This window comes from Mustela nigripes, chromosome 3 (genome assembly GCF_022355385.1).
Source record: "Mustela nigripes isolate SB6536 chromosome 3, MUSNIG.SB6536, whole genome shotgun sequence".
Lineage (NCBI taxonomy): Eukaryota > Metazoa > Chordata > Mammalia > Carnivora > Mustelidae > Mustela > Mustela nigripes.
In genome coordinates, this window is record NC_081559.1 from 96,847,299 (window position 1) to 96,863,499 (window position 16,201).

The 16,201-nt window shown below is 41.9% G+C and overlaps 1 protein-coding gene across 5 annotated transcripts in view; it reads left to right on the forward strand.

The window, feature by feature from the left end:
- The window catches only part of NCKAP5 (NCK associated protein 5), a 949,833-nt gene that overhangs the window by 736,614 nt on the left and 197,018 nt on the right, over positions 1-16,201 (forward strand). For all 5 annotated transcript variants that reach the window (XM_059394413.1, XM_059394410.1, XM_059394408.1 and 2 more), the window contains one exon: positions 12,822-12,890. In XM_059394413.1, coding sequence (XP_059250396.1) covers positions 12,822-12,890 — 69 coding nt within the window. The remainder of the gene's footprint in view (positions 1-12,821; positions 12,891-16,201) is intronic.

Sequence of the window (16,201 nt, forward strand, 5' to 3'; positions counted from 1 at the left end):
GATCTATGCACATTATCTCAAATGGCTGAGGAATAGTTCATTGTGCATCTAGATCGTACCTCCTGGACCCATCCATGTATCAATGGACATTTAGGCTGCTTCCATAATTTGACTGTTGTAATTAGTGCTGTAATAAACATGGGGATGCATCGATCCTTTTGAATCAGAAATTACAGAAGACTCCAAAACGGGACTCTTCTGTTCCAGAGAACAGATGGTTAAACATTTTCCAGCATACTCCCAAAGAGGAGCTGGTTGTTTTGCTGAGGTGAGAACCTGGTCCCGCTGCCAGGAGGTTGTATGTAGCTCTTGTCTCAGGACCCCGAGCCACTGGCTCCCCTGTGTCTGCCTCCGCCTGGCTCGGTTACTACCTGTCAGCCTGAAGGGTTTAGCTGGACTTCTCTGTTACTGCTGATAGGATCGGGTATAGGGCTGGGGGTATGGTCAGTGGCTGTGGTGATGTGCTGACATGTCATGCCTGCGGCCTTTCCAGTGGCAAAGGTTTGAAACTAAGTTTGAGTAGAATCAGGAAGCAGAATCTCGGATGTATAAAACAGGAGTGCTTATCCCCCTACCCAATTAGTATTAATTAGTATTTCTTTTTATAATCCTTTCTCAGGTGTAGAGCCCTGGGAAGTAAGAGTTATATATGGAAAGGGTCAGAATTACAAGTGGCCTGGGTACCCTTCGGTGTCCCGGGCAGTGCAAGGTATGGGAAGAACATCGCCTGCCTTCTCTGAGCAGAGGTGGGGTGGGGGTACGCCAACCACCCTGCACCACGTGTGGTGGGTGCTCTAACCCAGGGCCAGCAGGCTCCTGTGGAGCATGAGAACAGGCACCTGGCTCAGTGGCATCCACAAGGCACGCAGATGACTATTTCGTGTGTACCAGTTGGGAACTGTGAGCGGCACATTGTTCTTTTCAATGAGCCTAAGATACGGTGGAGACTATCATGATCGTGGCCTTCCAGGAAAGCCCCATAGGCGATCACTTGTGATATGATTTCAAGGTGGAATGAGATGCCCTGTTCCAGGCGGTTCTACACCCCTGCAAACCTGCCCACTTTCTAATTCCTACAATGCTACAATTAAAGATTCACTCCTTAATCCTCTCTTAAAATGCAAATCCTCTTAGTGCTCTACTTATCAGCTTTGAATCTTAATGTGAATGAAGTTGGGGGTGTCTCTCAGAGAGCAGGATCTTAGATAAATAGGCACCAGCAAGCAGAAGTGAGGAGGGAGGAGAGGGGGTGGGGGAAGGGAGAAGGGGAGGCTGCAGGTGAAAGGGGCCAGGGCCAGAAGTTGAACTATATATGAGGCTGTTGAAAATACCCAGGTGTGGGTCACCTGGGTGGCTCAGTCGGTTGAGCATCTGACTCTCCATTTTGGCTCAGAGCAAGATCTCAGGATCCTGGGATCGAGCCCCGTGTCAGGCTCCATGCTGGGGGGCAGATCTGCTTGAGATTCTCTCCCTCTGCCCCTCCCCACTCTTTCTCTTTCTCGCTCTCAAAACTTAATAAATCTTAAAAAAAAAAAAAAAAAAAATGCCCAGGTTACTCTTCTCTTGGCTGGAATATCTGCTGCCCACAGGACACACCCTGGCTGACACCCCTCCCCCGGCTAAGCCCACGAGCTGCCCAGGTTCAGATGGGAGTTGTTGTACAAAGGACAGAAGGAAACGAACATTGATCGAATCCTACAATGGGCCAGGCTGCGTGTTAGATGTGTTTTAAATTCATCACCCCCTTCAACATCAAAAGAGCGATGGGTATTTATTATCCTCTCATTCACCAAGAAGAAGACGGACTCAGAGCCCGAGTGATTTGCCTGCGGTCATGGCAGGGGAGAGGCAGCACCAAAATCCAAATAAACACTTACCTGACTTCAAAGGCCAGGCCTCCTGCTATTAAAAAACAAAAATAAAAATGAAATTTAAAAAGCACTCTATTAGAATCTCATATTTTCCTCTAGGATGATACACCCTTCTTACCTCTCCTCCTACCTACAGACTCCACACATGGATTTCCTTCCTGTATATCCCAGTAGGCAAGAAAATTATAGAGATTTTTTTTTCTGTTTCTGTTGTGAAAGCATTACCTTTTATTATTTTTCAGATATAATACAATATCAAGCAATACTTTCCAAATCACAGATGTATTTTCCTATTCTACATGGATACACACACCCACATACACACACAGACACAGAGACACATACAAACATAACCGCTCAGGGACTCTTCCCTCCCTCCCCACACAGTGAGAATCACTGAGGTCTGAGGAGAGAGATGGACTCATAAACTGAGTCAGGATAGTGAAATTCAAAATTGTATGTTTTTTTCTCTATGAAGTGAGAATCTTTATGGTAAGTGCTCTATGCAAAGTACGCAGGTGGTATGTCGTGGAAACAGAGAGCATGCACCATTCTACCTCAAGAGATTGGTGAAGGCTTCCCAGGAGAGAGAACAACATGGGGGCCACCTCCAGTTCCAGAAAAGCACTAAGAAACCCCTGAGCATTTCAGAGGGTGGGGGTGGCAGAGGGTAAGAACTGCCTTCATTCTGAAATCAATCCATATCTGGGACACTGGTTCTCAGAACGGGGTTCCCAGACCTGTAGCATCAGCATCACCTGGGAACTTGTCAGAGACACAAATTCACAGGTCCTTCCCTAGATGTGCTGTGTCCTAACATTCTGATCTTATAAGCATATGAGTAATCGTGATGCACACCCAAGTTTGCAAACACCTGGCCTAAAGGCCCACCTAAGTATTTAAATTCAGAAAGTACACAGATGTCTCACCATAAAACATTTTCTATTTCTACTTCTTCAAAAAGGAACCTGTGGCTAGGTCTGCATAACCTGTTGTCATTGTGGGGGATCCTGAACTCCTTGAACCAGGAATATCTTTTTATTTCAGCTTGAAGTTCTGGGCCAGTACTTAGTGGGCATCCCTAGGGTTTGTTGAGTACAAGAGCAAGGACATTCTGATGCTCTATCTGCATGTGTGGACACACAGGTGTCCATGTTTATTCCTGTGGGGCTGGACACAGCTTGCAACTATTTCCTGTATTTTTTTTGGGATGATAGAATTTGCCTCCAAGCTGTACAGGAGCCCTAGACCCTGCCTGGGTATAGAGTTCTTAAATACAGTTAGAGGGAAACATCCCTTAGCCACATATTCCTTACACAGCCACTACAGTGACCAGACATGTTCAGGTGAATGATACAGACTGCATCAGTTTCATCAGATGGTGGTGATGGGAAGGAGACTCCATATCCAGGTCTAGTTCTTGGTGTCCTTCGTACTCAGGTTCCTACCACTCTGCTAAATTAAAATGTGCCTACTTGGATGACATGTGATAACATACTTAGCCCTTCCTTTGGTGCTTTCTCCTCCTAGTGTTTTTAGACAGCTTTCAAAATAGAACAGATGACAGTATAATTAAGGGTATTTGGGACATGCGTATGTTTTGCTTGGAAGGCTGCATGTGAAGTTCCTTGGCCCACAGACTGAAGTTGCTAGGCTGACTGTAGTCAGTAAGGAAATTATTTAGCTAGATTGCCACCCTGCTTCAGGGTGGCAGCTGTAGAGGAGGACACTTTCCCATCTGTGAGGCCAAACCATGATTTCTTACCCTTATTCTGCTTATCTACCTTTACTGAACTGAAAGGTTTTCATCAATCTGGGAAGATGTCATTTTTGAAAAAGACCAGGCTTTGCAACAGTGGTAGCCATAGGGATGCATCCTTTGTAATTACTGTAGATTCCTTTTTTCTTTTTTTCCCTCCTTTTTCCACTTTCTTTCTTCCAGACCATTCTACCCCTGCTCAATTTCTACCACTTTGATTTGCATGCCATCAGTTTGTTCTTGTTCATCGTTCTTGAACCCAAGGTTTTCTCTGCAGTGGATATTTACCGGTGCCTGACATTCATGTTCATAATGATTTGACAATGTCTACACCCAGGGTTTGAGCAGGGTGGCATAATTTATTTCTGATTGCTAATACAAGTCAGATGTCATTTCCTTGGCATTTTGTTCAAAATCACATTATTTTTATTCATTCCAATGAGGACTTCTTGAGTAGGCTTAGTCAAACATCAAGTTACCTCTTCAGGAAATATCTTTCCTATCTCACATAAAATTAGTTTTTTTTTTTCCTTTTTTTCTCTAATCCTATTGCATGATGGCTTTCAATGTGAGGCATTAATTTGTTTCCTGTACTAGGTTTTTTCCTTCTTTGAGGTAGCCCTTATGTTTTATATATCTTTGTATCCTCCCCAGCATGCTATTTGGAAGACAGCGAGAACTCAACAACTGAGTGCATGCCTGGAAGAAATGATGTTCTAGCTTATCGCCTAAATATGTTCATCCCACTTATCTATTGCTCTGTAAGCTGTGAGGCCTAAAATGACTGTTTTATTCTCCTAACAATTTTGTGGGTCATAAATGTAAAAAGGACACAAATGGATTCATCTCCAGTCCAGGTGGTGTCAGCTAGAGTTAGGAGATCCATTTCCAAGATGGCTTCTTTATTCTCATGTCTGGGCTGTATCTCTCCACATGGTGTCTCATCCTCCAGGGCCTCTCCATGGGGCTTGGGTCTGATCCCACCTCAAGATACCAGCCTTCTCACATGGCAGCTCAAGACACCGAGAGCTAGTGTTCCGAGAGGCCAAGGTAGAAGCGAAAAATCTCATGGTCTTGCCTTGGAAGTCCTCAAAATGGCACTTCAGCCACATTATATTGGCCATGCAAGTCAGTAAGGCCAGCCCAGAGTTAAGGAGATAAATTACAAGGCATTTGCAGTCACCTTTAATCTATCATTATTATAATACTAGTGATGAATGAAATTAACACTCTTAGGTAAGGAGCAAAAACTGAACTTCTCATACTGCTTATTATAAAGAAGTAACTTAAAATATTCTGCCAGTTGTCAACATGCATCAGATGGTATATACTGGGTTTTTTCTTTTGAAAACTATAGACAACACAATGATAAATTGGCATGTGCAGAGTAAAAATTATTTGTTTAATTTCCCACTTGGTTACAAACTATTATCAAAAAGGTGCATCAGGATATATCCATAAGTATGTGTATGACCAGCACTGAAGGACATAGGTAAAAGTGCCTAACATACAACTTGTGAAAACTCATTAATATTAAGTATATATAAATATGAAAAGGTTTAGTTTCTACCCAAAACTCTAGTAAAAATGCACAAGTTTAAAAATTTCTCTTTTGAAAAGAGGCATATAATGCTTGATCCCTACTTCAGAAGGTTTATAGTTTAACTGGAGAAGATTAATAATATTTATAAAACCAATAATTTCAATTGAGGGCATTATAACTGTGAAAATGTATGATCTCTCCTTTTGGTAGAATTCAAACCAATGAACATAGGAGGAAAAGAGGAATTTAAAAATCACTATTTGGTAACTATTACTGTAATACGTGTTTTAGGCAAAAAAAACTATAAAATGGATTCTAAAATGAATGGACAAAGTGTGGGTATTTAGATATTTGCATAATCTCAAAGACTTTGGATAGTTATGTTTCAGAAAAAAACTGATTATAAAGGGAAATACTTTAATGTAACCATGAGGCAACATCAAACAAACTCAAATTGAAAGACACTCTGCAAAATACCTGGCCTGTATTCTTGTGAAATGTCAAAGTCATGAAAGACAAAAGAACTCTTCCATGTTATGGGAGACTAAAGAGAAATGATCATTTTAAATGCAGCTCTGGGAACCTGCAGTTGATCCTGGACGTGATAAGGACATTAGAGGGATAATTGGTGAAATTTGAACAAGGTCTGTAGAGTGGATTAGGTTCATTCTTGAATTTGAAAAGTACACTGTGGTTATGTAACATTAATTTGTGTATTAAGGGGAAAAATGCTATCATGTCTGAACTTAAAAAAAATTTAATCATCTCTGATTATAAATAGGTATAAAACAAATGATCAAATAAGTGTGGTAAAAAGGGAAACTCTGAGGAATTGGAGGGAGGGAAGGTGAGTGTGATTCTTTGTAAAGGTTTCCAAATATTTTTGTACATCTGAAATTAATTAAAATTTAATATATCCCCCCATTTTAGTTTTTTGGGTTCAGATTTGAGCCAGACCACAAAAAATGAGTGGAATTTAGAAGGGTCCATAGGGAAGCAGAGCATATCCCAGTCTCCCTCAGCAGAACAAGAGGTGCAGCCTTGGGAACCAGAGCTGGGGCTTTCTGAGAGACCTCATCAAATCAGGGGCATGGCCCGACTTGAGAGACACTGAATTCTCTCAAGCAGCAAACACAGGAAGATGGATGTTGGATGGATAAGTGAGAACAGAGTACAGGCAGTGAAAGCCTCGAATGAAGTTGTTACTATAGAGGAAACTCTTGTGTAGGACTGTTCTAACTTTGGTCTGTGGAAAAGGATGTTGTATTAATCCATTCAGACCACTATAACAAAATACCGTGGACTGGGTGGCTTATGAACAATGAAAATTTATTTCTTCACAGTTCTAAAGACCTGGAAGTCCAAGATCAAGTCTGATCAAGATATGGTGTGGGCCCTCTTTCTGGCTCATTGCCAGTACTTTCTCACTGTGTCCTCACAGGGTGGAAGGGAGCTAGCAAGCTTTGCGAAGCCTCTTTTATATAAATCTAATCCCACTTTTGAGGATCCAGCCTTCATGTCCTAATCACTCCCAAAGCACCCCCTCCTCTCCTAACACCATCACATCAGGCAATAAGATTTCATCATATGAATTCCAGGGCAACACAGACATTCAACCATGGGGGATGTATTAAGCAAATTCATAGTATAGAGAGATCTTAGATCTAATTAGCATTTAGAGAATTCATGTGCAACAGTGATTTAGAAGTGTCAGTCCTTTCAGTAATTTGTAAGCTCTGGTTAGAATTTATTCACAGAGCAAGACCTTTGAGAAACATAGTTCCTTTTTTTTTTTTTTTTTAATTTCTTTATTTGACAGCAAGAGAGAACACAAATAGAGAGGCAGGCAGAGAGGGGAAGCAGGCTCCCCGCTGAGCAGAGAGCCTGATGTGGGGGTCCATCCCAGGATCCTGGGATCATGATCTGAGCCAGAGGCAGAAGCTTAACCCCCATAGTTCCTTTTATTTATTATTATTATTTTTTAAAGATTTTATTTATTTATTTGACAGAGAGAGAATACAAGTAAACAGAGAGGCAGGCAGAGAGAGAGGAGGAAGCAGGCTCCCTGTGGAGCAGAGAGCCCAATGTGGGGCTCGATCCCATGACCCTGGGATCATGACCTGAGCCAAAGACAGAGGCTTTAACCCACTGAGCCACCCAGGCACCTCCCCGCATAGTTCCTTTTAAATAAAGGTTCACTTTGACCCACTTTCCATGGTGAACCAAAACAATATGGATATACTCTATGAAGGTGCTCAGTTTTATAAAGATGTGTGAGAACATTAGAGATGAAATCTGGAACATATTTAAATCCCAGGAACTGGAAGTTGCAAAGAAACCACACTAAGCTCTAAATCAGGGACTTGGTCTAGCAAAAGTTTTTGGTTGTTGTAGAAGTCAAAGCTGAACACAGAGACCCACTGTTACATTTAGCCTGCACGCTCTAATTACATCCTCTGGGTATACTGATTTAATAACATAATTTCTTGAAATAGAAAAGACCTGTGTTGTCATTCCCGTAATTCTCAATAGTGACACCTATTTCTTCTCTTTTCCTCTTAAACCTTGTCCTTTTTCATTCTTGCCATAAAATGATTTACTGTTTCTTTAAATCACATTTAATTAAGGTTTGTTTTCATCCTCCTTTTGTTTTTTCCCCTGTTGCCTTGTGTTGGTAGCAGGTAAATCCTGAATTTCTAATAAATGCAAATGGATTAAAGGAGATCACGAGTTCAAGATTATTTTAACTTCACTGGCATAATTGTTAATATCTCTGTTGTCCCCTGGGATATGTAGGATTACATCAATTAAATTGGTATCTGCAACTGAGCACATTCACCATAACTGTGACGACTAGTGTCTTCCCCAGCACCCTTTAGGTGTTTAATTTGCTTGCCTGTAATAGATTGTCAGAGCAATAAACGTGAGGCAAGTAATGTAAGCGGTATAATGATGGTAATTATCTGAATGGATCGATTGTAGTGTTATTGCAACATGATATTGTGAGTAGGAGCGAGATAGAGACATCCCATATCAACTCCCATTTTCAGCTTTATTTCCTTACCCATTTTTTCCAAGACATTTAAAGTGAAAACAATGTAAACTGGCATTGCCATTCTCTCCTTTATCTCTTCCCATTATCCTTTGTGCTGTCGCCTTCCTGAAACCAGCAGACCCCACGCGAGCTCAATTTCTCTGAAGAAAGCAGCGACTTTATAGAAATGGAATTCGAGCCGTTCCCCTGTGATTCACGATATACAAATATTTGAACTGGAAGTCACTTTGTAGATTGGTTAGGCTGTTCCCTTCATTTATTGCCTAAGGAACCGTGAACCCGGCAAGCTCAAATGGCTTGTTAAAGGTTTCATAACCGGGTAGTGCCAGGTAGTCTGCAACCATGGGGCTAGAAACTGGAGCCCGCCCTCCCGCCTGGGCTGAGGGAGGACCAGAGACGTTACACCAGCCACAGATATGAAAGAGGTTCGGTGTGACAGACGACAACCATCCCTGAAGGAAACAGCAACAAGCAATAAGGAAACAGCTTTCAGTTGAGTGTTAGAAAGTTGGGGGTTGGAGGTGGGAAGAAACAGTCCAGGGATAACCAATATTGAGTAAGTCCAAACAGCCGATCAGCCTGAGGATAGCATCGCTGGGTTGCGTGGGAGATGTCTGCCCATGACAAGAATGGAAAGAGCATTGCAGGATCGGACTGCAGGGACGGATGTATTTGGGTGGATGCTGAAACAGGGACGAGGTCAGAGGAAAGAAGTCAAAGCCAAGTATTGGAACTGGTACCTGAAGAAGAAACAGGGGTTGAATCCTCAGACGTGAACCAGGAATAGGTCAAGATGATCCAACAGTGGCAAGAGCACTTCCCAAAAGGCTTCTGCTAGCAATTTCCCTGAACTTTCCCCCCATTTTCATTTGATTACTTTATCTAAGTTTCACTGTAGATGAAAATAACAAACTGGCCTCAATCTGGAGCTTTTTAGACACCCGTCAGAGAAAATATTGCAGACATCAGAGACACAAATAAAACCACATACAACCCGTACCTTCTACGTTACCAGAAAACGGAACATTAGAACTTCAAATCACTGTTCAGTAGACAAACACCAAATACCCTCAGAGCTGTGGTTACAAGCCTCTGTGTCCCAGGAGAGGGTGGTGGCAGAGTGTGGGGACAAAGCGCTCCTCGTACTGACCACAAATGGAGACTCGATGTGCCCAGTGCTGTCTATGTATGCAGGGCAGGGCTTGAAAGTTGGGGGGAGGGAGCGCAATCTCAGAGAAGCAAGGTTTCTGGGGAGAAGGAAGCAAGAGAGAAGAAGAGGTGCCATTGGAATATCTGGTTCTGCCGAGGAAAGGAAGAGGGAAAATTTTAGGATGCTAGAGAAATATAAGACCAACATCCTCCAATCATCATATGGTAAAGACGTTAAAATAAGAGTAGGAATAGGGTGCATGAACAGTGAAACACGCTGATAAAGTAGAAAAGAATGTGACAAGAGACTTGTAGGAAGAAGAACTGAGGGGAGAAATGATTGTGGCACCTGTAACTGGAGGGAACCGAGGAACACGATTTTTTTTTTTTTAAAGATTTTATCTATTTTGACAGACAGAAATCACAGGGAGGCAGAGAGGCAGAGAGAGAGGAAAGGAAGCAGGCTCCCCGCTGAGCAGAGAGCCCGATGCGGGGCTCGATCCCCGGACCCCGGGATCATGACCTGAGCTGAGGCAGAGGCTTTAACCCACTGAGCCACCCAGGTGCCCCGAGGAACGCGATTTTAACTAGATAGTAAATAGTAATAAAGTAAGTAATAGTAATAAATAGTGGTAGTAATAGTAATAAGTAGTAATAAAGTAATACCTAAAAGGGAATAATAAACACTATTAAAGAAACTGCAAAAGGTGGAGGGGACTGGAGGAGAAGTAGGAGAGGAAGTGACACCTCCCTGAGGGTCTCTTTAGTATAGTGTTGACTTTGGGAATCATATTAATATTTTCTATATTCAGAAATTTAGATGACATGTACAAGAAGAAGAGAAATTAAATCTGAGTACTGTCAGAAACAAGCTGAACTGCACAAAGGAATAAATAGCATAATAACAGAGATGGGTGACAGTGACCAATTAACTAACTTTTGACCATAGCATCATTACTGTGTACCCACATTCTAAAGGAAAAACACATTACAAATCCTTACTACTCTTTCCCATACAGTAGCAATCTTGCATGCACTGTGGGGTTGAGTAAATGAGTGAAAGTATGACTGCCTGTGTTCTTACAGTGGAAGAGGAAGACAAATATGAAATGAGGGAGGCAAAGAGGAGTTCTGTAGGGGCTGGAGAGAGAGAGAGAGAGAGAGAGAGAGAGTGTGTGTGTGTGTATGTGTGCGTATAGGTATAGTGAGAAGAGAAAGAGACCCTTTGACTGAAAGGGACTGGAAGAATGACTTCTCACAGGCATACACTAATAACCAGATCTTTTTTTTTTTTCCAATTATCATTCCCCAACTAAAAGCAAGCAGAATTCCTTTGAGAAATGGCTGATTTTAGGAATGGCATAAAGAGAAAGAAAAGTGGGCTTGGAACATTTCCCTGAGCCTAAAAAAAAGGTCTTTTCAAGGTGGTGAAAACAGTCAAAAGGACACAGGTTATAGACATTCACCTTTCTAAAGCTGGGATAACTTGAGCATCATAATACATATGGCAATGACTTAGAACCCTTTCAATAATATAAGAATCTGTGGATTCATACAGATAAGTAATAAACAGGAAAAGCATTTTCTTATGATAGAATGTAAATTCATAAATGTATGTGGAATAAATGGAGTGAGAAGTCACCATGTGCAACTGTAGGAATCATTGATTCAGGTAAGATTCATCAGTGGTTGCTAAGATAAACTGATGAAAGTTTGATGAGAAATATGATATTTTCATAGTCTAAAAACATCTCTGCACAATTTATTAGGTACAAAAGGAAAGTAGCTTTGGAGTGGAGAGATTTGTCAGACCCCACCTTAACCATGTAACCTTAACCATACTGGACAAGCTAACATGTCCGGTAATGGATACATGGACATGGTATGATTCTTATAGGATGCACTGAGAAGGACCCAACATCCATCATGTGCTACTCCTGCCAAGTGTGCAGAAGGAAACTTGAAACAAACCCTAAGTAAGAGGCATTCCACAAAATAATTGGCCTTTACTCTTCCAAGAAAGAAAAAGGAGGAGGAGAAGGAGAGTAAGAGAAAGGAAGGAAGGAAGGAAGAAATGAAAACAGAAAAAGAAATTAATAGCATGAAAGATGAAGGACTGTTCTGGAACGTTCCAGCATCCTCTACGAATGACAAATAGATGTAGTACGTGCCTGACTCTGAATGGATTTCAGGACTGAAAAAAAAATCGCTGTGATGACACTATTGGGACAATGGATGAGTTGGAATAGGTACTGAAGATCAGACTGTAGTGTTGTATCAATTAATATTTCCTGAACTTGACAATGATACCATGGTTGTGTAAAACACTGCTTTTGTTATTAGGAAATATACACAGAAGAATTTAGGGACAAAGGGCATCGTGTCTGCAGCTCCCTTTCAAGTTGCAGGGGGAAACGATGAAAGAAAGAGAGAATGATCGTGTGATCTCTCAAGTGTGGCAAACTGTTAACACCTGGTGAATCTGAGGAAAGGGAATGTGGGAGTTCTTCATACTACTCTTTCAAATCATCTGCAAGTTTGAAATTATTTCCAAATAGGAAGTTTTTGGTATTTTGTTTTGTATTTCCTTAAATAGGAAGAAACTATAAGGAGAAAAGAGGGGTGTGCTCACTGCTGCTTTCTTTGGGAAGGGTTAACTTGCCCAGCTCAAGACTCAGAGGAGGCCAGTACTAGCCGGAGGGGACGCAGGTCACCCATGGGGAGGACAGTTCCCATGTCACCATTTCATGCTCCTTCTAAAACCTAATATGCTTACACCAGTGTGTTCTCCTTATTGTTCCGCTGGTGACCAGGTCACCGTGATCAACCTAGTCTCCTCTAATAACCTACTTGCCATTCAGATAGCTACCTGGCTCTGAGGAGCAGGAAAGCTGTAATTTTTATAAAGGGGGAGTGGATACTCAAGTGTAGTTCGATTCTTAAATTTCTCGTTATATTCTTATGCTTAATAGCCATTGATTAACAAGGAAAACAACATGCTTGGTTTGCATTTGGAACTATGCTCTCATGAATTTACCTGAGATTCTTTTCTATGGCCTGAACAAATATTGGGTTGGGAAACTGTAGCAGGTCTTAATGAAGTGGATTGAGGCATTTCTTACATTTACATTTTCATAGAATGAAATAAACATGGTAATCTTTTTACAGAACACTCTCACATCAGGCCATGATTTGATTTGCTACCTGTTCAGAATATCAAGTCTTGCATTTCTCTAAATGGTAATACACTTTTGTGAACAAGCTGATAAGACAGAAGTCATCCCTGAGATATTTATAATAGCACTTAGAGCAAAGTTGTCAAAGATTCTTCTAAAAGATTGTTTTGGATCCTGAGGAGATATATTTAGTAACTGTATTGAATAAGTTGTCACCTAACACAACGTTTCATTGATTTATCTGTATTATTTTTGTTTCTCACTGCAGGCAGAGAATTCAGCATTGGCTTTGGAAAATGAAAATCAAAGGGAACAGTATGAGCGATGTCTTGACGAGGTAAGCAGACTAGAATGGTTCTTCACAAAATGCTGGACCTTTTAGGAATTTAGGAAGCTTTTTGTCCTCCAAAGGAAGGTTGCAAACATGTATGTGGACATTGAGAAGGAAGGTCAGTCTCTCTCCCCCTTCCTCTTCCTATTCCCTCCTCTCCCTATTTTATTGTACAGGCATCTGGAAATTTCTTTTGCTTATTACTTAATATTCTTGGGGCACAGTTGGGGCATGCTTCACTGTATGATAAATTCCTTCTGTCCAGTAAGTGTGAGCCCCAGCCTGTGAACGAGAAAAGCCATGTCAAGGCACGCTGCATCTCCAGTTGGATCCCGTTTCTGAAAAAGCAAATCCTTGATAGAGTGGGTGGGGATGATGTTCACAGTTGGCAGTCAGAGGGGAAGAAAAAAAATCAGTAGATTGAGAACAAGCCAAGAAGAGAAAGGGAAATGAGGAAGAAAATGTGAGCAGAATGGGAAAAGACAGAGCCACACGCGTGAGTAAACTCAAGAAATATTATTTGATGATAATGAAGAGATGAAGCTGAAGATGGTGGGCGTTTCTGAGCTCCTGGGAGGTGAGGGGAAAATTGAAGTGTGTGCAGGACCCTCGTTCTCCTCAGCCATTCCTCTCACGCTCTGTGAGGAATCCTACCGCCAGTCTCCGTGCGCAGTAACACCCAGGAAGGACTGGCCATTCGCCTCACTGCTGAGCTCTCATCTGGGGTTTTGTTGGTGATTCGAGTTACCACTTTAATGGGATGACTTTCTGAGTCATCTATCCCCAAACCCTAAAACTGGCACATATCTATCTAGTTATCTTAGGATTGTTTTGAAATAGCTGACCCAGGTTTTCAGAAAATAAGCACAACTACATTTTATCATGTTCTGTTACCTTACCAGGGGAATCTAGTATATAGATCTTCAGTCTTTTTCTCCTCACTAACAATTAAGAAAACCTTTTCCGGAAAACTCTTGATCTTTCCTCCCCTCCCCTGCACTGTCCCAGAAGGCGATGGATTACACTGTGAAGAACTCAGCTTCAAATCCCCCTTAGGACATCATCACTGCCACCATATACCTCTCCCCTCCTTCCAAAAGGGAAGCGGTGTCTCTCCCCAGAGCTGCAGCTGTGACCAGGAGTTTCTTACACCAGGAATTCTGAAAATGTGAGCCGACAGCATCAGTCTCACCTGGGAAGTTGTTGGAAATGCACGTTCAGAGGTCCTACCCTAGACATCCCACAGAAGGGACTCTGAGAGTGGGCATGAGGGTCTGTGTGTTTGCAGGCTCTCCAGGTGACAGTTTGAGAGCCACTGTCCTTGTACTATGGACCACTTTGCCTTACCGTTACACTCGTGTAGTTGAAGAACACTCAGCATGTTTCCAGAAAGTTACTTAACCTGTTTAATATTTCTAGCCATATATCAGTCAGTAAAGCAAAGTGGTATTTGCAGTGCTCTGCCCTCTCAGGACTTAAAAAGACTAAGAATAATCTTTGCAATGCCCAAAGTCAAAAGAATAGCTGAAGTAAGTTGACATAAGGGGGGAATGATGACTCAGTCTAGTGAGGCCAGTTCAGCGCTTCTCAATCCCATCCCCCAGGCTCTTGGTCCAATCAAAGTTTAGGGCAAGAAAGACCAAATAGATCCAAGGATATTGAAAGGAACAAATATTGCCCTTGGGTCATATGTATTGATCAGTAAAGTTTCACTTTAGCGTCATGTGCGGAAATTCTAATGAGGTTGAATCTGTATTCAGAAGTTAAATTCATGTGGGTCACACCACAGGAAGCTCTTCTTTGTCACAATTCTCCCACAGGTCATCCCTCCTCATCAGTCAAAAAGCTCACAGCCTTTCTTTGTGGAAACTGCTCGTCTCGTTTTCCATATGCTCCCTCCCTACCCCTGCATTCGGAAGGTTTCATCAGAGTGTGTTGGGTCAAACATAATTTTGCATCCACAGAATAATTTCACATAGAGTTTCGACTGAAGACAGAATTTTCAGAGAGAGAGTCTCTCTGATCTTAATTGCAAAAATTAACTGCTGCCAAAGAGGTGATTTGCAACTTAGAACTACCTCTGAACGGTACAAATGTTTTGCATTCATGATACTGGCCCCTGATTACACATGCCAGTTGTTTTGTAACTAATTGCGTGAGGGTAGACAATTATTTCTATGCATTATAAGAGAGCACTCTCAAAGGGGTATTTGAGTGGAGTAATAATGCCAACTGGAAATTCTTTTCAAGACTTTTTAGACTAATTAGACAAACTAACAAGGTAAGGGCTCATGTAAGTTATTTCCTTGCTATAGTGGGTTTCATAAAACATACACAAGTGGATATAATCTAAAATTAAAATGTTCTTCAATCTCTTTTGCACTGATTGTTATTTTCTGGGAAATGAAGAACATGTTGAGAATTTGGGGAAAAGACTTGGGAGTAGGAAATCCCTTCTGTATGTTCTAAAAAAAAAAAGGGTATGTTCATTCAGAAGGAAACAGAGCCACATCACAGACACAGGGGCTTACTGGCACACACGTGTACACACTAGTGTACACACACACACACACACACACACACTTCACCACTTTACATGCCCTCTACCTAGCTCCTCCTCTCCTTGCCTTGCAATACAAAGACAACACCAAGGACCAGTCTTGATTTCTTAAGGGGTTTGGAGGTTTGAATGCTTGAGTCTAGTTTCTTCCTCTAGCTGTTAGACACACAGTTTGCTAGCAAGCAGTGAATTGCTGTTTGTTCTTACTAATGCCTTGGCCAGGGTTCCTTTAGAACCAACTAATTCCCATGGAGAGAATTATAATGACACATGGAAAAACAAAGGAAGTAGGGGTGCCTGGGTGGCTCAGTGGGTTAATGCCTCTGCCTTCTGCTGGAGTCGTGATCTCTGCTCGGTGGGGAGCTTGCTTCCTCCTCTCTCTCTCTGTCTACCTTCCTGCCTACTTGTGATCTCTGTCTATCAAATAAATAAATAAAATCTTAAAAAAAAAAAAAAGAAAAAAGGAAAGTAAGATCTCACGATGTGGCCTTACATTTAGATGGATCCAGTTGTATCCTACAAATATTTGTCAGGCATCAGGGTCACCCAGGCTTGGGAAGTCATGGGGCTCCTAGCCTGGAAGAAGTGAGAGGGAGGGTCAGTCACAGAAGAACAAAAGGAGGGAAACACACATAGGAAGTGAACTGCCCTGGGGTCTTTGAGAACATACGAGATGGTCAATAAAGGGCAGGAGAGGTAGTGAGTGAATTGGCAGGGAAAGGGGCAGAACTGAAAGGGCATCTTCAGCCACAGGGGT